We start from the raw sequence: 21907 nt of genomic DNA on the forward strand, positions 1-21907 counted from the left end.
GATTGCAGGTAGCAAATAAACTTTACAGATTGCAGGTAGCAAATAGGCAGAATAACTGTGGAAAACGGGAAGTTAATAGTACAGTAAAGTCTAAATAGAGCTTTGGGATTCTGGACTGGATTCACCATCTTTGATACATGTTATGTACAACTGGCTAAAGAGATCCTGAATGTGGTTTGAGGGACACGGCGGCATTAAAAATTAGTAATATTTGAAACAAAATGCTACCAGTATTAGGAGAAGGTTTAAAACACACAAAGCAAAAGGTTTATGTGAAATACATGGGTATCTTAAACTCAGCGTCATTCCTTCAGTGCCTAAGATGCCCTTTAGATAATGCTTCCTGAAATCTGTATTTGTCACTGTCCTCCTGTCCTCTTGCTAATCTTTTTCAAAACTTTTTTTGTTTTTTACTAACCACATGTTCAAGTGATAATGCAAATAGATATAGGAGCAAATTATTAAGAGTAATAGAAATATTTTCAAAGTCTCCATATAATATTTGAAAGCAGATAGTGTTACTGTATCTACAACTCACACATAGACACTATAAGACTTGCTCTTTGGGAGCAAAGGAAAGCTCTTTGTTTCAGAACAATGAAAGCAATTAAAAACAAGAAAAAAGGTGAACCAAAGGATGATCTATGTATTTATAAATATTTTGCTCTCAAAAATACAAGCTGATTTTTTTTTTTTAGCTCTGTGTTTCCTCTAGTGAGCATAAATCTCACTCCAAAAAGTTCCTTACCCACTGTTTACCAAGGAGTTCAGGTTGAAACCTTCTCAGGCTTATCCAGGCTTTACGAAGAAACTTCATGTATGTACTGACCCTTACTGCTAATTTTTCTAAAATACATCTTCTTTATCTCCAGATCTGAATACTGTATGTCTCAAGAAGAAAAAAAAAGAAGTGTTTTTTGTTTTTGTTTGTCCTGTATCATCATTATTATTTATGTCTGGCAATTTTCACACTCATGTCACAAGTGTAAATGTTTACCTGTAATATAAGATTGTGTTTAAATGTTTACAAGTAATATAAGATCTGTTTTCTGAACTTCATTGAATACTTAGTTTTCAGCATGTAGAAAATTCAAATCCACCAGGTTGGTAGTCATGTGAAATTTAAAATGGTCAGTATGCCTTACTCCAAGATGCTAGTAATTCTAATGTATGCTTAGATGTTTGAACCTGGTCTACAAGAAAAAATATGCAATATGTGAAATTCTGAAGTAAATCTGCTGTATTCAGTAGGATATTAAAAAGAGAAAAAAGAGCATAAGTGAGAAGATTAGATCCTAGATAGTTCTGGGATTTTAAGTATGCTCTGAATGTCAATTAAAATCTGAGTGAGAACTATTGAGTAAAATTTCTATATTCAACAAGTTCACTTTCTGAGTGATCTGCATTCATTGTAGTAAATTAATTTAACTAAAAAAGTAAAGAATAAGGTCTCCTAAGCGTGGAATTCAGCCCAATTTTAATTTGCACCTACCACCTTGGAAAGACTACTTAACTCTCATTCATTTGAATCTTGAGTTTTTATTTATTTGGATATAGTAGTGTCTAGATGGTGTTTTGCTCTGCTGATGAGCTCAGGTAATAGTTCTAAATTCAGATTTAAAAAGTTATTTGGAGATAGTCCTACCAAAGTCATTCAGGCTTTACCTGTGTAATCAATTTTACCAGGTTTACAGAAACGACATGCGCTAGTGCTAAACAAATACATGTAATGAATTTATATTTCTTAAGGGAGTAACAGCCAACTACAGCAGCAGTTAGGAGTTCAGATACTCTACATTTAACTGCTTCCATCTGCTGTGGTTGCAGGATGCTGTGTACACATGTTCTATCAATCTGTTAAAGGTGGCATCAAATGGCCCTGTGAATTTGTTGTGTTCTGACTTCTTTCTAATGCAAATCACAATTTGCGTAGAATCCAAGGTGATAATTTCTGACTCAGCTATCTAAAGACAGGAAATGTGTATTGCAGGCACTGTTTTATTTGTCATAGCTGTTGAAATGTTGAATTCCTCTCCATTTTAATGTAGTGAAGGGAAAAACATCGCAGCTTTTGGGTTAGCATACCATTCTTACAGTGAAGCACATTACAGAATATCATTTGGGCTCTCCTTGGCCTTTCTTTGTTTAGATGCTTGGTTATGAAGTTTATGAATCCTGATCTACATAGTTCTACCTGGTATACTTGAAAATGTAATATTAAATCACTGCAGTATCAGCTACATCCAGTCTCTCTCAATCTCCCTGCTCCTTTCCTCATTTATATCATCAATAAAAGAAAACACATGTAATCTTTTGGCTTTGCTGTCACCATAGCCATGGCCTGGCAAATGCTTTTTGAGAAGAGGGTGGATTTATAGTACTACCAGTTGCTGGCTCCTCTGAAGTCAGACTTACATGATCTTTCCAATGACCTCCTGCTTTGCTGACAGTTACCAGGTTGCTTGATGTTTTAAATTTGTCCAGCTTTCTTCTTATTTCATCATTGGTCCTCATTGTTCTTCAGTGATGGCATTAACTTTCTTTCAGACTTATTACTGTGGTTTTTATCTTAGGTGGTGGTGGTGTTTGTTTTTTCTGTACATGTTTATAGCAGTGGTGGTTATGCCAAGCCAACATCACCTTTTCCGTATTACAAATGTTGCCTTCTTGAACTATTGCTCAATGGAAATTTGATATGAGGGGAAGAAAAGGGACAGAAAAAAGAAAAAGGACAGAACATCATGTTTTGAAGAAATTAGTCTCTGAGAATGTCGTCTTTGAAACCAATGAAGAGGTCTTTTTCTCTGGAGAGAAACTTAGGTCCAAGTTTTGCTCTGACAACACTACCACCTTTACTGAAATGGACACAAATGTGAATGACGAGCTGCTTAGCTTAGTGGAGAGGGGGCTGGTGTGAATCAGAATTGTGTCTGCTGAAGTCACTGGGATATACAGATGTAAGGGATCTAAAATTAGATCAAAGACAGCTTTGGATGTGTTTCATCCACTACATATGTGCATTTGGATACAAATGCCTAGGGGATACTGAGATATACCCTTTTTGCCATAGAGAATAACACAAATAGCCACACATAACTCTGGGTAAGCCACATGTAATTCTGGTCCAAGTTTGTGACTCTGGCTTCCTAGACTTTATAACAGCTCTTTCTCCGAAAATAAACCTAGGCGCCTCTGAAGTCCATTTAACTCTGAAATGAATAAGATGATCATAATAGATTTAACTCTTCAGGTGCCTGTAAAACAAGATGATAAAAAGGGAGCAAGCACACCTGGTACAGTTTGCAATAATGAGTGTTTTCATAGGTGTTTAAGATGTACATATCATATGTTTTGCACTTTCTGTGGAACAATCTACACAGAGAAAGGCTGTTTTCAGACAACTCACAGAAAACGTGGTTTATGTTAACCACAATGGAAAACAAATTAAGGGTGTGTTTCAGAAACCTGCTTTATATATGGCTTATACATACATTTCCGTAAAAATTACAGGCCTGTTCCATGAAGCCTTTTGTCAGTCTAGCAGAATTCCTTGTGAGATAAAGTTTTTGGTCTATGATTTTTTTGTTTGTTTGTTTTTAATATCAGCTCACATCTTTTTTAGGTAATTTATTATGTTTTACTCTATACTGAAGATTCATGGAAATTACGAAATTAAGAACATGAAAAAAAATAATATGTAAGGAGAGTCTTACACAGAAAACCTCATCAGTAGCTTCCCTTTAGGCCACTTTGGCTATATGAAGTTCAGCCACGTACTCAACCTGTGCCAGAAGAAAGATTTGTTTTGCCTCCTACTGAAATGTACTTGATTTATTCATGATTTACTCATACTTGAAACCGAAATTCTGATTAAATACTTTTCCCTGTCTACACAGCTTATGATCTGGTTGTGATGCACCAGAGGATTCCTGCTACTACAAGTTGAGATATTTCTGTCTGTGATACTGTCTTTTCTAGGAAACCTCATGGGAGGGTACTCCATCACAACTTTCAAAATCAGGACCCCAGTCTTCACCCTCTCTGAGACCTCTGTACCTGCAAAGAGCCCCAAAGAGAGAGCTTGGAACTTACCCAGAACATCACTGATTTATAGTCCACTGTGTATCACTTGTATGGTTTAAGCTGTCAGGATTCAGCAATATATGGAGACCTGCTTGTCCCCTACCTGTGCAGAACAGGCATTCAGTAACCAGAGAATTTATTCACTTTGTGGCTTCAATACCTAACCTGAGTTGATTCTTCTAACTTATCCTTGAATCTCACATCATCTTCCAGAAGACAAGCTTACTGCCTATTATTTCTTAATTCATGGACTTAGCATTTTTATTGCTTATTGATTTTAGTCTTGATTTTCAGTTTAATTTAGTAAAAAAAGTTTACTTTGCCTAAAATACCCATCTTTAGAACTTGAGCAACACAGAATTGGGAACCAGAGAAAAAAGTAGGATGAGAGTGAAATAAGTATAACTATTTGATTTAGAATAACGGTGCTTCTAGAGTATCAAAATTTTAGTGAGGCAATGTGCAGTGCCATAATACTAACTTTCACAATTAATTTACTTCAGTGTTGTTTTTCATACAGTTCTTTTGTAACTTTAGTAGAATAAAAGAGGAATTATACCGTATATAAAAGTGTCTATGTTAAGAAAGAACTTCAAAGAAGAAAATATTTATATAAGTGATTTTCCACACATATCTCCAATTATTTATTTGAGGTCAGTGGGCTTGCAACTTTTATAATGTCTTGTGTTACAGTAGCTGCTAACCAATACTTCTAATAAAATTACAGATGGCTTGGTTGCCATCTGCACTTCTTTTGAGATTCGACAATGAATATGTGATTAATCTTCTGTCACCACTTTTCAAAAGAAGTTTTTTCTCCACCACAGGTTTTCCTTGTACTTCCACTTCCTCTCCTCACCTCTTCTCCTGCTTGGAAACCTGAAGTTTTTACAATCTTACTTGTCTTTAAGCTTTTGTGGAGGATAAAGGAAAGTACATCGGAGTTTTATGTTTTTTGTACCTTTCACATTACAAAAAGCAGACTCCCAAAATGGCTGAGTTTGAAAGACTGGAACAGATAATTAATTCATAAGTGGGTGTTGAAGTGGAAACTGTCAGGCCACAGCTTTCCCAGCTTTCACTTAATCATTTGAAAATAGTTTTCTGTTGTTTTCACTGACTGTAATCCCTTGGAGAGAATATAAAACTTGCACCATCCAGCATGGAATTCCACTCCTTTAATGACTTGGGCTCTGCATTAACTCACTTTCACTCACTTTCACTCACTGTTGTCATTTCATACAGGAAAAGCCGTACCAGTGTTCAGAGTGTAACAAGGCTTTCAGTCAAAAGCGAGGCCTGGATGAGCACATGAGAACCCACACCGGAGAGAAGCCATTTCAGTGTGATGTGAGTTGATCTGTCCCTTTAACTTCTTCACTTCAGTGCAGCCACAGGACTTAATTGCAGTGAGAATTTGGCCTTGCACCTATTGGCTGTGGCATCAAGTTACACTTCATGTGGTCTTTCGTTGCCTAATGAAAGACCATTCAGGGAATTTTATGTACCCTCTTCAGTTGCCAAGAGCATTGCACACCCTTTTATTTTATAGTTTTGAATCCCTTAAGAGTTATTTTCACTGTTCTTACTGCAATTTGGATGTTGAGAGTTACAAATTCATATTGCTTGGGTTATAATTGTATGACAGGTTAATGGTTGCATATTAGCTTATACAGGAAAATGTATTTAATTCATTACATGGAATCTGGATGCTTCTGATGTTATTGAATAACAGAAATATGAATTCAGAATTTCCAATTTCTATTTAGTGAAATCTGGTTTGATATTTTCAGTGTGTACTCATGGGTCTCATAGTTATTTTGTTGTGGTGTTTTTTGTTTTGTTTTTTGGTATTGTTCAGTGAAGAAATCATGGGTGCTGTGTATGCTTGCAGTGCTGAAATGCAGCATATCATGTTCCAGCTCATACATCACTCTCAAGTACCTTTCATTTAGCATACCCCATCCTGTATATAATACATTTCACAGCTTTTAGAAGTATGTGGGGAAGCTGAATGTACAGCAGCCATAGGAAAATAACGTCTTTCAAAATTATCAAATGCCAAAATGTAAGTTCTTGCTCAAGGATTTAGAGAAATGCATCAGAATAGGCTATAGAATTAGTATACATGCTTTGTTTTTTGGTAATAGCTCTCAGTGGATTAGTTACAAGTGAAACACCAGTTTTCAGTTATATCGTAGATGACTCAGCCTGAACAGTTGTAAATTTGTTCACAAATTTTGAAAATTAGATGCAAAATGAAAGTAATTGCTTGACATGAAAGTTGCTGAGGGTCTGATAGTTGGTCTGGCTTTTAATAGTAATCTGGCAACATTTCATGGAGAATAAAATGTATTAATTTAATTAAAAATTTCAGCTACGGTATTTTACTCATGTCTACAGGTCAGTACATTTGCTGTATTCTCAGCTTGGTTCTAGATAGTACTTTGAGGATTTCTTGAACTCCAAATCATGGTTGATACTGTTTTCAGCTTTCAGATTGCTGTACTTTTTATCAGCTCTTGGCTAGCTTGCAATGTAAATGCAATTTTCCCACACTGTGGATGTAAGATTCACAGTGTGCTTTTACAGACCCATTTAGAGTGGTGGCTGTACTTTGTTCTTTTTTTCTTTAATTGAAAATCTGACCTTCCTGAAAGCATACTTTCCTGCTTCAGCTGTTCCTTCAGTTTCCCTCATTGACCAGATAGAACTGTATTTTCCCAAATCATAGTATTTCTAGAAAAAGCTGTAATCTGTGCCTCATCTGGTCCTTCTCCAAGAATTTTTATGTACCTTCATTTACTGGAGATTTTTTTAATGCTTTAAATTACTGCCACATTTCACCAAAATTATTCTTCAGCACGAGTCTTCTGCTAGCTGCACATTGCAGAGGCTGCTGACTTTTTGGGTTCTGAACATAAACTGCGGTTGACTCTACATTTATACGCTATTCAGTTGCCCAGGTGCCTACCACGGTCTGCTGCTTAATGTACACTTGGAGGGTGTTGAAAGTTTTGTTTTCGTTACTTACTCCTTATTTCATGCAGACTCCACTTCTGCAGATGCTGGGGGCATAGTAAAAGTCACCAGAGCAGACCGTTCCTCCAGAGCTGTCTGGCGCATTGTATATTCCCAGATATTTCAGCAGGAGTTATAAGAAAAACAGTAGTGGACAGTTGCAGAAAAATGTACCTATGGGAGACATTTATTGTGGCCTCCTCAATACTAAAGATTGCTTATTACATTAAAATATTCTCATCTACAATTTTTTATCCTGCTAAAGAAGCTGTAGAGGTTTTCATTATTTTTTATGATCACTTGACTGTGGCAATTTATGGCAACAGCTTCCACAAATTCTTAACTGTGGAAGGAGATTTTGGGAAGTGAGGAAGTGTCTTAGGTTACTGCAATGGCATTTCAGTAACTGCCTTTTAGTTCTCTCATAGCTATTCCAGTCATTGCTTAGTTGACTTCTCTGAAGTTGTTTCACTTTCCACCACTTAGCATGATGATTTCCCATGTTCATAATTGTTTCTGTTACTATTTTCTGGATTTTTTTTTACAATTTCTCTTGCATGTTTTAAGGGGTGAAGGCATACTATTGAGATGCCCTTACTCATTAAAGTATTTGGAAAAGTCCATTAAGTCCAATGCCCAGACCTACTAAGAATCATTTAAAGGTGAAAAATAGACTGTTTATTAAATGGTGAGCATATTTATAAATGTAATCATACATGTAGCCACACTGAAATCCAAAAGTCTTAAGTGGAATGAGCATTTGGGTGTTGTTTCCTACCTGCCATTAGATGCAGTCATAGAAACTATTCAGCTCTTTCATCTAAGTAATATGTTAACATATGCTGTCAGAATTGTTCATGTTTCTTAGTATAGTACCATCAGTATTTACAAACAGTAATTGCTTCCAGTGCCAAAGAACTGAAGAAAGAAGAGTTTTGGTTATTGAAAGAATACGTATATTTTATGGCCTCAAGAAAAGGCATCACTTGACATTGCACCTCTCCCCACCGAATATAGACTATTACACACCAGTTTTTTTAGACTGCATTTCTGCTTAACATAGAATTTTCTTTCAGAATCAAAAATTAAAGCCATGTCTTCTCTTCCTCTCTCACGCTTCACTCTCTCAGGCATATGTTACAGACATTACAGTATAGGCTTGTGCTAATGTGAAAGTAATCCGTGTACTGTATTTGGTAAAGGTGCTACAATTTATTTATGTGGCTGTTTCTGTGTCTTATCAGTCAACAAAAGCATTTTCAGAACTTACTGTTAATGGTTCAAAGCTCTCACATCCGACTGATAGTAGTAGAAATTGAATACTGCCATTTTAAGGTGAAAATTCTAGTATATATCACATAGGAAAGTGAAAATAACTGATATATAGAAATACAAAATGCTTTTTCTCCTAATATATTAGATTTTTGTCCTCTGAAGACCAACCTGTTTTTTACTGGAAGGCCAATTGAACTTCAGTTGCCTCAGAGACAACAGATTATTCTTTGGGGGCAGAAAGGTCAGGTACTGCTTGTCCTGGTTTCTTTCCAGTAAAGTATTTCCCTCCACTCTGCCTTTAGCTGACCCTGCACTTACTTCCAAATGTCAGTCTTTTCCATCCTCCCTATTTGAGCAAAACTTTGATCATTTTGAAGAGGTTCATTAGAGTTCAAGTGCACATTAGCAAGCACGGTTGTAAATCTATAAAATGTCAGTCTTGCTTATAAAATTTAAACATGAAGCAAACTCTCTCTCAAAAGAAATAAAACAACTTTTACGCATAAGCACAGCACAAGATGTATCATATCTTCAGGTAATGATCCTCTGCATTCCATGTTATTTTTGAAGACATTGGGTGGCAGAACATACTAGAGCCTTAACAGAACTGCAGGCTACATTCTACTGGTTGTTACATGAGCATTATAGATGAAAATAATGCCCTTTAGGACTGTGTTATAAGCTGTTCATTTCAAAAATAGAGGTGTGTGCAAGATGCACAGAACACAGACTTATCTTGTGTATGTGTGTATCCTTGATTGGCTTCCTGACTTCAAAGAAATGTGTTTACAAGTACATGTTACTTTAAACATGTTGAGACTTGTGAGCAATCATGATGTTTATGGTTAGATAAATATTATGAGATCACTTTGTGTGTTCTGTAGAAGAGGAATAGAAAATGGTATTTGGCAAAAGCAATATTAAGATCTGACCAGTGGATGTTATAAGTGACATTCACTGTTGCATAACAAAAGGGTGACTGTTGCTTGCGTCTGAAAGACGTGATTATAGATTTAGGGAAAAAAGTTGAAGTGTTACAGCTGCTGTATAAAATTCCTCAGTATTACATCATGTCATAAATTCAGAAGTGTTCCATTGCAACAGCACATACAGTGTTCTTGTCTGGGCATAAATTATTTTGGGTACAAAACTTGCCTCTGGCAGTTGCCCTTTTTAATGGTCATTGTATGGTTTTGCCTTAGGTGGCATAAAATACATATACTGCAGGTCAAGATTATCTACTTAGATAGTCAGCTCTGTTCATCTGTCTTGAGTTCAAAAGGAGTCAGTAATCATTCAGCATTTTCATTACTAGGTTGATACAAATATGAAGTTCAAACTTCATTTTGCTAAAGAGGGATTGTGCTCTGTTCCCTGAGTTTCTGCTGCATGGAAGACATTTTTGTCTGGAATGAACCTGGACTTGTTAGATTGAAAGCCTGTAGATGTTCATTCTTATTTAATTCTATGACTCTTGTGCCTATTGTATTTGTCAAATCAGGAGCATGCTTTTCTTTCCTGGGAAATTCACCTATGTAATACATACCTCCATGGAAGTTGAATGTGACAGTATAATGGCATGATTTCAGTCTGCATGTCTTACCTACAGTTTCTTAACTCTTCATTCTAATTTGTCTTGACTGAACTTATTCTTAACCTTACGTTTTTACTTTAGTTCAGGATTTTTTATAAGAAGTAATGGTTTTAGCATGGCAGAGTCCCTCATTCCTCTATTGATTTATTCAAGTGGCAGAATGAACTGGGTTGCTTGGAGTGCAGTGGAGGAAGGGAAATAGCATGCCAGAAAACGTAGCAGAGGAATTGCACCTTCATTTGCAAGATGTCTTCTGTTTTCCCAGCCAGGCAGAGGAACAATGAGGTTTCTTCTGTAATAATTATTAACCTTTCTTGCAGTCTTCAGAGCCTCTTTTTTCTTACTCCTCTCTCCTTGTAAATGAGCAATTTGAATTTATGTTTTTAGGAACCCACAGATGTCATTCTGGAGGCCAGGAAGGAAATATTTCATTTGAGGTTAAATTGACAGAGGCCTGTGATGCTTTGTCATAATTTTTGCTGCATCCCAGATAGAATAACAGTTTTTGAAAAAGGTCATAATGTCACTGGGACACCTCAGTGTGTTGATATTTTGAAGATTAGGTTATTTTCCCCCTCTATCATCTATTTTTTTTGTTAATTTATTTTTTTACTGTGTTACCACTTTTGGTGTATGGCATTGAAAGATACCAGAAAGAGTAATAATCTTTAAGTTCCTCTCTGAAGGAGTTATTCCTCCAAAGACAAACTCATTAATAGGTATTGCAGGTATGTGTGTCTGTGGTCTCGGGGATGTAGCATACAGAGTATTATAGATGCTTGAAGTTTTAAGGCTTCTTTGGTCTTTGTCTTGTCTTCACTGCCTTAGGTTTGTGATCTGTCCTTCAGCCTGAAGAAGATGCTGATCCGACACAAGCTGACTCACAACCCCAATCGACCGATGGCAGAATGTCAGCTTTGCCACAAGAAGTTTACAAGAAATGACTACCTCAAAGTGCACATGGAAAATGTTCATGGTGAAACCGACAGCTAAGGAGGGTGTGGGTGAGAAGAGTGGATCTCACCTTCCAAAGTGCTCTATCTGTACATATACAAACTCCAGACTTCTCATCTGAGTAGTAAGCACAGTCAGGATTAAAAAAACTGCAATGTGTTCACATGGTAATATTCCCCCTGCCCCTTCTGTCCCCGCCTTTTTTTAAAATATATATATACTGGTAAGATAAAAACCAAAGAAGGAGATTCACCTGAAGTTGAAGATAAAAGAACTTTGGGAAAATTTTGTAGTCATTAAAAAAAAAAAAAAAATAAATAAAAGGAAAGAAAAAATCCTTTAAGCAACCTTCACCTTCTCAGTTACAGCCTTAGAAACTTAGGTACTGGTGGCGTTATGTGGAAATCCCTGGACATTTGGTACTGAACCCTTGGATGTCTGCAACTGTATTTCTGTATCTAAGCTTCAAAATTCCATTAAACTTCTTTGAAACCATGAAGAACTTTTCATTCTGATTGACTGCTGATTGCATTAAGGCATATTTAATTCAGACCTTAATTCTACATTTAGTTGTAATGTTGTTTTGTCTCATTTTATTTAGAACTTGCTCATTAGTAGATGAAATTCATGGACTTGAATTGGTTGAGATGCTAAAATGTATGAGTACAGAAACTGGAGATCTGTCAAGTGAAGTATGAGTCTTGAGGACGATATATTTCTTCCGGTTATATGAAACCACACACAAGTGAAAACATTGAGCAATTTAGTTTAAGTAGTGCATTCATACTTATTGTGACTGGCAAGTTAAATGGAGAGACATCTTAATAGAGTGGCTTGAGCAGCTACAGTTGCTTTGTTAACATGTATTTGATTTCCTGGTGAAGAGTTGGCTCCTAGAGTTTTTTTTCCTGCTAAATCAGATGCCCTGGATTTCTTCCTGTTTAACTACCTCTGTTTTCTTAATCCTGTTCTAATGAGTGCTGGGAAAAATACCGGTTTACAACTAAATAACAATTAAATTCTTCCAGGTATCAGATTGAGTTGTATACTGCAGTGAAACTCTTGAAAGGATTTCCCACAGACCCTCTTGTACCACAGCTATAACAGATAACCAAGAAATGTTTATCTACAAGGACAGTAAAACTGTAAATTCAAAGGATGATTGCATGTGGAATTCCTGAGTTATCAGCAGTTAATATGAAGGCTCTGTCATTAGTAAACTGTTCATTTTGGACCCATCAGTGTTTTGTGAAATGAACTTGCATTGGGACATCTTTCTCCTAGTTTTCATGGAAAAAGAATTCAACTTCCTTCTGAACTGCAATGGGGATGATAATGCTGAAATGAACAGCATAATTCTTTACCCCATGATAGTCTCTACTCAAATCTGTGGTAGATTTTCTAAGCAGAAAGCAACAAAGAAATAGCAACAGTACTATTTCTAGCAATAGCTAGAAATAGAAAATGTTGATATATCTACTGATTAACACTTCCTTTCCTCCTAATAGTTTGGATCCCATTCTTCTGCATGGACATCTGTATGTTACATGTTCAGTTTTGAGACCCAGTACTGGACCTCAATAGTCATCTTTTCTAAAGTCATAACTTTTCTCCAAAAAATAAGCAGAAGCCACTGTGTTTTTCTCAGAACTGAAGAAGGCCTGCCATTGGGGTAATTCTAATTACAGGGTCTATATCAGAGTGACTTATTTTTTTTCCTAGGAAGCCTCCTGTTTTGTTATGACACAGCTGATCCTCAACCTCCTTTCTTTTCATGTGGAAGCCTATAATACTCCATGACAGTGATATAACAATTTTACAGGTGTCCTTCCCATTTACAAGGAAGTTGTAAACTCAAGTTTACATGTTCCCTTTCTAAATGAAAACAGGTGACTTGCTGGTGGCAATTCTAACAAAGTTGATCAGGGACAAGCAGGAACTGTCACTGTTTTAAACATGATAGAAAAGTGCGAAGTGATGTCTTCCTGTTTATTTCAAGGGTCCTCAGCTCGACTTACGTATGGTAGGCTTGAATAAGAGCAACTTGCAAGGTTTCTGCAGGCAAAGGAAAGGGGCAATGTACAGCTGTATCTGCAGATTTGAAATTGGAATCCAGTATCTCCTAGGTTGATCTGAATTGGAGAGAGAGTAAAGCATAGTAAGGCGACAGAAATATGATCTGCACAGCAGTTTCACTGATGTAAATTTATTTGAAAAGGATCCTGGAGAAGACCTGCGTATGGACAACACAATTTCATGTAATGTTGTTCTGAAATGTATTGGTTCAGTGTGGAAACAAGTGACTTAGGTGTTACACTGGTGTATGATGGAAAAGTGTATCACTGCATGTATGTATTTTGTGTAATTTTGTGTTATGACCTCTATGCCCTTTTAAATTTTAATTATAGAACTTGTTTTCCTATATTTTTAGAAGTTTTTCACAGCATTAGTTTTGAATACAAACTGTGCGGTTGATGCTTCATTAATTATAATTATTCAGTAACACTTGATTATTTTATAGCATTCAGTTCGCGTGTTGAAATGCACATGCTTCATTGTTTCTAAATTGTGTAGAATTCCTGCAGATTTTGAAGGAGAAGTGTAATTATGAATATTTCACTTGTTCGTGGCACTCGCCAATGTGTAAAAGCATGCTAATTCTCCTTCGTGCCCTCTTTGGTACCTGAGAGGTATGTGAAACTCAGAATCTTTGCCAGTTTCATACAAATCATTTTTTCATATAAATCACATATATTGAAAATACAAATAGGCATTATAAGTTTGAGTAAAGAATATTTCCTCTCCTTATTTGGAGAGATTTGTTAAAGCTAGTGTCAAACTAGTGTATTTCTAGGTCTAGAGCACTTTAACTTATTGCTACTGTTATTATAAAAAGTAACATAGTTAAACTAATCAGGTAGCAAAATCAATCAGTACTGTATAGTGAGACGCATTATGGTGTTTTAACTATATTTTCTTAGTTATCTGTAAGGAGAATTAGGTAGATGACTTTTTTTGACATGTCTGGGGTGGGAGGACATTGCAAAGGTGACTTTATTTTTTGTGTGTTTGTTTGCCTTTTTGACAAAAAAAATGAGAATTTAGTTACAGAAAAAATGAGCTTATATCTTTTTATAGTTTTTTTTTGCTTTATATTTTCCCTTCTTCCATTTCACCAATGGAAATTAAGGTACAGAGAACAGCAGAAGGAAAAGAAAAAATTCAAAAGTGGGGATTTTATTAAAAAAAAAAAAAAATTATTTGTTTTGGGGAAAAAAAAAAGGGTAATTTATTATATTTTATATGTTTTCATAGGGGTTTTGCCAGAGATCTTTGCTGCAAAGTTGTGTTACATGTTCAGGATTAATAACGGTATGTGAGAAAAAATGCTAGTTGCTGGAAGTTGGTATGTGAAAATGAGAATGTACTTTTTTTTTTTTAATTGTTGCTGGAAAAATTACAATGTACATATTAAGATAAATCATACTGTATGTAATCAATAGCAGCAGTCACCTAACTGAAGCTTGCTTTTGCTAATGGCTTCAGTAGAACAAGGGATAGACAAGAATCAATGTGTGTGTGGGAAGCAGAAGTAGGTACAGGAGGTTGGAGTCCAGCTTCCAGTGATGGTTCTTTGGTTGTGTCCTCCAGGAACTTTCCCTTTGGGCTCAAGCAGATACAGATCTGCCTGAGCTCCAACAGGGCCAGCGCCTGGCTCGACAGCTGCAGGTGTTTCAATGGCAAGAGCTGCCCTGTTATTTCTATGAGATGCTTGAATTTTACACGGTCAGAGGTAATATGATCTAGGTTACTGAAGTCATGGTGGTGAACTGTATAATTGAGTTTATATGCAGACTTACCATTATACAATATATTGCTATTTGGTCGTATCTTTCTGAAACAAAAACAACCCCAACAAAACTTCTTCTTTGAGTAGAAAAATGAATTGATGGTCTTCCACTTGGTATCACCTTTGGAAAAGAGAGAGAACATTCCCTTCAGCTGATTTTGAGAAATGGGAAATTGAAACATGTTGATTTTAATGGTAGTTGTTGATTTTTTTTTTTTCTTTTTGCCTGTGTCTAGTATGACAAAATGGCAAAATTCATCATTAGTCAAAATACTGACTTTTCTGTGGTAAGTCGTGCCATGCAGAATGGCATGAAAAGCTAGTGATCTTCCTGAAATAATGTGTAGTCACTGCAGTTTTAGAAGGCTGTGATTTTCTTTCCCCCCCCGTCCCCCCTTACATTGTATAATTTTCTGCAGATCATAACATTCAATTTATTCTGTTTTTTCCATTAGAGTTAACTCCTCCAGGAAAGAATTCCATCTCTGTTAGGAATAGCAAACTCACTTGTTCCTTTTGCTTTCTATTCTGATTAAATATAAGGCCAAAAGCTGGTACAAATAATTAATACAGCAGCATTAGCAAGCACAAAGGACATTTAGAATTCTGTTTTGTCTGTATGGTTGTGAAGGATTCAATGTATCCTTCAGTTAACACTAGCAAGTCCTAATTAGAAATCAGAAAAAGGAAAAAATAGTGCGAATTAACAGGGGTGCTGGGCTTTTTATATTATATTTGAATGAACCGATATGGTGTAGTCAAAGCAATTTGTGAGTTATTTTGTGATGTTTTTATAAGAAAATGTTTCTGGCTGGTTTCTTTGAATCAGAACCCTTAATGCTCTGCATTTGTGTCAATAGGTACCAGTGCTGTTATTTTTGAAAGATCTCTGGCTATAGTTTAACTTACAAGAGTTACTGACACTTCATAAAAATAATTTTTTGGGTGGCTGATGCCATAACTTGCAGTTTTGTATATTGATCTCAAGGTCTGAAGAAATTACATCAAAGAACTCTTATGGCGAGTGTTGTTTACAAGCACTAGCTTCACTATCTCAAGCTCTATTTATACAAACAGAAAAACCTACCCTAAACCAACCATCCTGTTTCCTCTGCCTCACTTCTTTCTTCTCACCAATAGTTTCAGAATGTGACTAAGTTTTAGGGATGAAATCCTTTCCAACCAAGGAAGAATGTTCTGATCTGCTGAGAAGACAAGAGTTTCTTTCTAGTAGTCTGGGAAAAGTAAAGGAACTGTCTGAATCTGAAACTGGAAATCATTCATTTACTTCTACTCTTTTGAGTTAAAAATGGGGAGAAATGTCTCTTGCTGTTGCTATCTGCTCTGTCAGCTTATAAAGTTGCTGTGCCATTGAACACACATGCCAGTGGAGGATTTCAGCTCTATGTAGTTGAAATCCAGTAGTCCAGCCTGGAGTTCAAATACTGGTTTATAAGCCATGGCTTCTTTGCAAGGGTAATTGGAGATCCATTGGTCTGTTGTGTTTAGTTTAAATATTGTTCATGAATGGACCCTAACCTGTCAGTTGTGTTGTTAGCCACTCCTGGCAATTTCCCTTTAAAAGAGATAGCGTAACAGTCCCTCTAAAGCATCACTTTTAGAGGAGAAGAAGCCCAATGTGCTTCAGTGTGTCAATGTATGACCAGGTGATACCAAAACGTTTTAAGTTCAGTTAGGTAAATACTTGTTGCACAAAAATATAGAAATTCCCTTTGTAGTGAAAGTTTAAATCTGCCTGTTGTTTTTTTAAAAATGTAATTTCCTTTACCAAAAAATAAAGAATACTCAAGTAATTTCTGAGAAAACAGAAGTGTGTAGACTTGTCTACATTCATTTATGCCCTAACCTAAGGGAGAGGGCTCAAGCAGGCAGAAAGCTTTGAAATGCATGCCTGTCCGAAACAGAAGGAATGCAAATACCATCTTCTGCTGGCCAAAGGTGACCAGTAATGCTGCGGATAGGTGTCATTCTCCTGAATATGTTATGATCTTTTGGCTATGTAATCTTGCTAATGGGTTATCAGGAGGCCAGTGCTGTTTTTTTAGGCTACTGCTAGCTCAGCATATGATAGCAGTTACAGCTGCAAAGCTGTATTCTTGAACACATTTGAGTTCTGATAGTTTATTTTTGTCTCTTGTACAGAATTGTGGCACATCAAATTGGAGTAATTTAAGGATGTGTGGTAACATCTGAAAAGATTTCAGCTGTTTCCTTGACCTGAAAAATTATTAGTTGAAAGTTTCAACCTGGGACTTCCAGTCTTTATTTAATAGAGTGGTTTTTTTTTTGTTTGTTTGTTTGTTTTTTTGTCTATTTTATCTCCCATTCCCTTGTCAGTTGGTACTGGATCTGTAATATTCTGTGAACAGGGCAGACAGGGTACTGGCAAACTCAGTGTTTGCAGAGCATTTGCTGATATGCTGCATCACTTTCACTGAGCCCTCATTGTTGCGTTCAAGTAGCATGTATCTTTGAGTTTGCTAGCCTCAGCTTTGTCTCATGTTATAATAGGAGTGTGATCAGAGTCTGTGAATGACATATAAACTGTCATCACCCTCCAGTGACAAAAGAAAATGGGACAAACAACCACTCATGTCACAAGTGGAAGAGAGACTTGGTGATCCATTTGTCTCCATGCATGCCAGCTGAGGTAGGCAAGAAAATATTCTTGCATCTCCATCACTGCATGTGTCCTGGGCCTGATCACCTCAGAAAAATCTAAATAGCAAGATGCAGGAACCAAACCAAAGCTACTTAGTGTTTCACTTATCGGTAGAAATGTGCACAGGGCTATGTTTTGATGCCCCCTTTGAAAGTGGTGGCAAGTGCTGTGTAGCTTAAACAAACAAACAAAACCCTTTGAGTGTGTGGCCAGAGTGGGCAAGAAGTATGTTATTGAGAAACATGTTAATTTAAAAGTGGAAATTTCATGACTCCTATTGAAATTTTATTTAAAGCAGTCATTCTGCACTGACCATGATCAGATGCAACCAGAGTCAACTGAGTCTTGAGAGGGTTTTCACTGCTCTTAGTCTTTGTGTATCCTGAGTGGTATGGGATTTTGATAAGTCAATTAAGCAGTATATCTTAGAAATGTACATGAGATGCATTGCACGTATATACTGAAACTGTTTAATTCAAGTAAATAATTGAGATGTCTACCACTTCTCTGCTATTAACTACTGCAATCTCAGATAAGATGTTTCTGAAGGAAGGAAACAAAACCTCATGATGTTAGTCTGTCACACCATGAGTTTCTTCCAACAACTAACCCAAAGAAAACTTGAAGATGGCATTATTCTTCAATTTAATAACAAGAAAAGTAGTAAGAGTTGTCGCCTTGATTTTTTAAATAGTATGATTTCATGAGCATTTCAGAGACAGATACCATACATACACATAAACTGTTATATAGGTCAGATATATAAAAGACAATCTAGCCTGAAAAGATCACAGTACGTAGAGCTCTGAGGCCTGGTTCTGTGTGTCCTCCTGGAAATGAGTGGAATTTAAGTCAATTTCGGAATTTGGTTGCCTTAAGGATTTTCTTAATAGAATGTTGAGGTAAGCAGGAACTTGGTTCTGTACATACACAAGCATGGATGGAAAACAGTTCCTCTTTGAGTCAACAGAGTCATTTGAGTGCAAGTGAGAACAGAGCTGAAATCTTTGTTTAAAAATGAAACTAATTACTATGAAGACATTTTAATAGAGCTTCTGAGACCTTTTCACTTTCTGGAACAAGCATGAGGCCCATGATAGAAGGTGTCTGAGGAACTCCAAAGCATGTAGGTATTATATTCCAGATCTGCTTGTTGACTATCTGCCACTTGGACAAACTGCTATATCTCTCCGTTTTCCTTTCTCTGTTATCACTGCTTTCTTCCTGATTACCCTCTGAGCTTTTCAAGACAGAATATCTCTCGTCTGTTTATATAGCCACTTGCACTTGTCTTTGCTTAGTTATGATGCTGAATGTAGTACTAATAATAAGAGCATTGCTTGATAATTGCTGACAGGGTAGTAGGACATTGTGGGAAACCATTGTTTGGGGACTGTGAATTTAATGTGGCCACAAAAAAATCAGGAAATGTCCTAGTTCTAATTTGCTATTTCTTTTGTTAAAAAAAAAATGAGAACAACAATCGACAAAGTCATAGCCTTTTATTAATATGCTGGTTCTATGTAACATTAATTTCCTATAAGACATACACATCTTGTATCATGAGCAACTACGTGGTTAGCTATGGTGTTTCAGTTGTTGAGCAATACAGTTAATTAACTTAAGCAGCTATACTTCAAGTATTATTGGTCATGTCTTCATACCCTTTAGCTATAAAATCCCTGAAGTAATGAAAGTGACTCTCAGCACCAGGTAGATCTTGCAAGTAGCAAACTGTGAATAGCTGGTTCAAAATTTTCTTCTTCCATTTGCTAAACAGCAAAACAAACATGTTGTTTGAATAATTGAAGAGAGGACATTTTCACTTCTGTTTTTCTTTGTTTTCAAAGAAAGGGACAATTATTAATAATAAAGTTGTTTGGGGTTTGTGGGTTTTGGTGTTGATTAATAATAAAAATTGTTTGGGGTTTGTGGGTTTTGGTGTTGTGGTGGGTTTTTTTTTGTTATCTTTCTGCAAGGGAAAGACTGTAAGACCTTAAATCCACAAGTTCATTTCCAGTTTAACAGCTGTTCAAACAAAACTGGGAGGAAATAGCTACAACAGGTAATGTTGCTGCTGGATTAGAGACATTCATTGCAGCATTATTGAGATTAACTCTTTGGTACTAATAGTGTGGTCATCTTCCACCACTGTCACACTTCACACTTTAAAAAATGGTTTAACAAACTTTACCTGCCAAATTCAATGTAGATCATAAATCCACTTTACTAGTCAAGAAGCATCAAGATTGTTCCATGATATGGAATCTTTTCTCTAGATACTTTGTCTTTATTTTTTTTTTTTTTTTGCATGTGTGTATTCTGACGTTGTTAACATAGGTCATCTCTACTTCATTCTGTACATCTGTATGTAATTTTTTTTCGGCCTCATAGTAGGTCGACTGGGGATTGAGTCTGCTGAGGTGAAATAATAAAAGCTGTTTGGGCAGGGATGAAAAAACCTGTGATTACAGATCACACTTTTGCTTTGTTTTCTTCCTTTTAGTCTGTCACTTAGAACTGAATTATAAAAAAGATTGACTAATAAAACTGTGGTTGAAAATATCTAATCAAATTCAATCTGGCAAATGGTAGAGGAGGATGAATTATTCAGGCAAAACTACACTAATCTTTACAAAAAGACCAGGTACATTTTTTGTGTTTGTTTATTGGAGTTTGCTCTTTCTAACCAAGGCTACTTGCTGCCTTTCCTTCTGGTTTTGGGCAGTTTAATTTACGACAACTAAATCTTGTCAAATGACACTGACAGCTTATGTAGAGGACATTTTCTGCTGGTTTACATCAAGGAAAAGTTTGCTCAGTTATTCTGAGTAAAGGGTGCCAAGGCCTGAGCTTTCCTATCCTTTGTTGAGATCTGAGCAGCCTTGAGTCATGTAATAACACTTTCTGTTAAATCTCTTCCTATACTTTTGTTTTTAAACTTGCTCTGTGTGTCTGAGAGAAAATCCTGTGGTTATTTTCAGTGATCTGGCCTAAGAGTTTTTCTCAAAGGGGTGCAATGGAAAGTTTCTTCTGCCTTGAAGGAAGTTGTCAGGAAGCCAAACAGGTGAGGTTATTCCATTCTAAACTATCTCCTCATGCAGGTCCAAAATATTTGTGTGGGATGATTGGGCTAGACTTAGCCCTTCAGTATAGAGAATGAGCATAAGATCAACAAGCCCTTTGTTAGAGCTATGCATGAGGCCAATTGTACTGACCTGCAAAACAAAGCTGCTATAAATTCTTCCATCTGCTCCTTTACAGTGAAGAAAAGATGGCTGGAAAGCAGTGATTTCTTCTCCTTGCTTTGATAATTTTCATCAGCTTAGCAAATATAGTAACACAGCTAAGGTTTGAATATGGTCTTAGAATTCAAATCAGGATTGAAGTGGAAAAAAACTGTGAAAGTAATGATTTGGACTTCTAAAAATCAGTCTGTGGAAAGCAGGCCTTCTATGTCACCATGAAACTCTGAACATCATTCAGCTAATCAATGGAGAGATGGCAAAGGGGCTGTCTTCAAGTATGCAGGTTTAATGGTTTCTTTTTAAACTTAAAGAATTAACAGCTCATCAGAAGGAATATAAAAAGTGTGGGTTTTCTCTAGTATAAATCAGCATGTTTGTACCAAAATGGTACCTTTCTACTATTTATTTCAGTGAAAATACAAATTATCTACCCTCTCAGCTAAGGTTGTCTAATTTTATTTTAAATTGAAAAGTCTAGCAAAGAATCATCTTAGATTTCAGTCTACTAGCTTCCAGTCATGTGATTGCTTGCTATGGATGACAAGCAGGGTTCTGTTTTCTGAGGCCTTTATTAGTATAACAGAAATTAGTATAGCAGAAATTAGAAATTAGTATAGCAGAAATAAAGCTCTTTGTCAGTAAAACAACTAGTTCCAGTCACATGTTACAAGACATTTCCAGAAAAAGAAAATTAATAGAAGGTGGAGTCCTTAGTCATGATTGTAAATTGTTACTTCTGAACATAGCACTAATTGTTACAGCAAGTTATTAGTAAGGTGAATAAATACATTAAACCCAAGAAAGCTTAAAATGTATGTTTTTCCTAGCAGACCTTTTTCGTAGTTGCTGGTAACTTCTCTTGTGAATGTAAAAGCCCAGTCAGTAGTTGGCTCTGTCATTGCAAGTTTCTTATAGTTAAATATGCTGTTTCTTAAATTAGAGTCCAGCAAAGTCTGCTCAGGATATGGGCTACTGTCATGTCCACAAGGATGTGTTTCATTTTAGACGTATTTCATCTTTCCATTGATAAGAGGATAAATACTTGGATGTTTTGCTTTAAAATATATTTTCAGAAAGGTGAAAACAATTTATGAAGGGATTTATAAGTTTAGAGTTACATGTATGCTGTGCACTCAAAATGACTGTGGCATTTGCCTTTGCTTTTTCTAAAAGCAGATCCTGGCTGGATAAAGTGATTA

The 21907-nt window shown here is 36.2% G+C and overlaps 1 protein-coding gene across 6 annotated transcripts in view; it reads left to right on the plus strand.

The window, feature by feature from the left end:
• PRDM5 (PR/SET domain 5) overlaps positions 1 to 11440 on the plus strand; it is an 83940-nt gene extending 72500 nt beyond the window's left edge. For all 6 annotated transcript variants that reach the window (XM_065062168.1, XM_065062169.1, XM_065062172.1 and 3 more), the window contains 2 exons: positions 5329 to 5433; positions 10802 to 11440. In XM_065062168.1, the coding sequence (XP_064918240.1) occupies positions 5329 to 5433; positions 10802 to 10966 (270 nt within the window). In that variant the 3' untranslated portion in view covers positions 10967 to 11440. The remainder of the gene's footprint in view (positions 1 to 5328; positions 5434 to 10801) is intronic.
• Positions 11441 to 21907: the final 10467 nt, after the last annotated feature.

This window comes from Columba livia, chromosome 4 (assembly GCF_036013475.1).
Source record: "Columba livia isolate bColLiv1 breed racing homer chromosome 4, bColLiv1.pat.W.v2, whole genome shotgun sequence".
Taxonomy (NCBI): Eukaryota; Metazoa; Chordata; class Aves; order Columbiformes; family Columbidae; genus Columba; species Columba livia.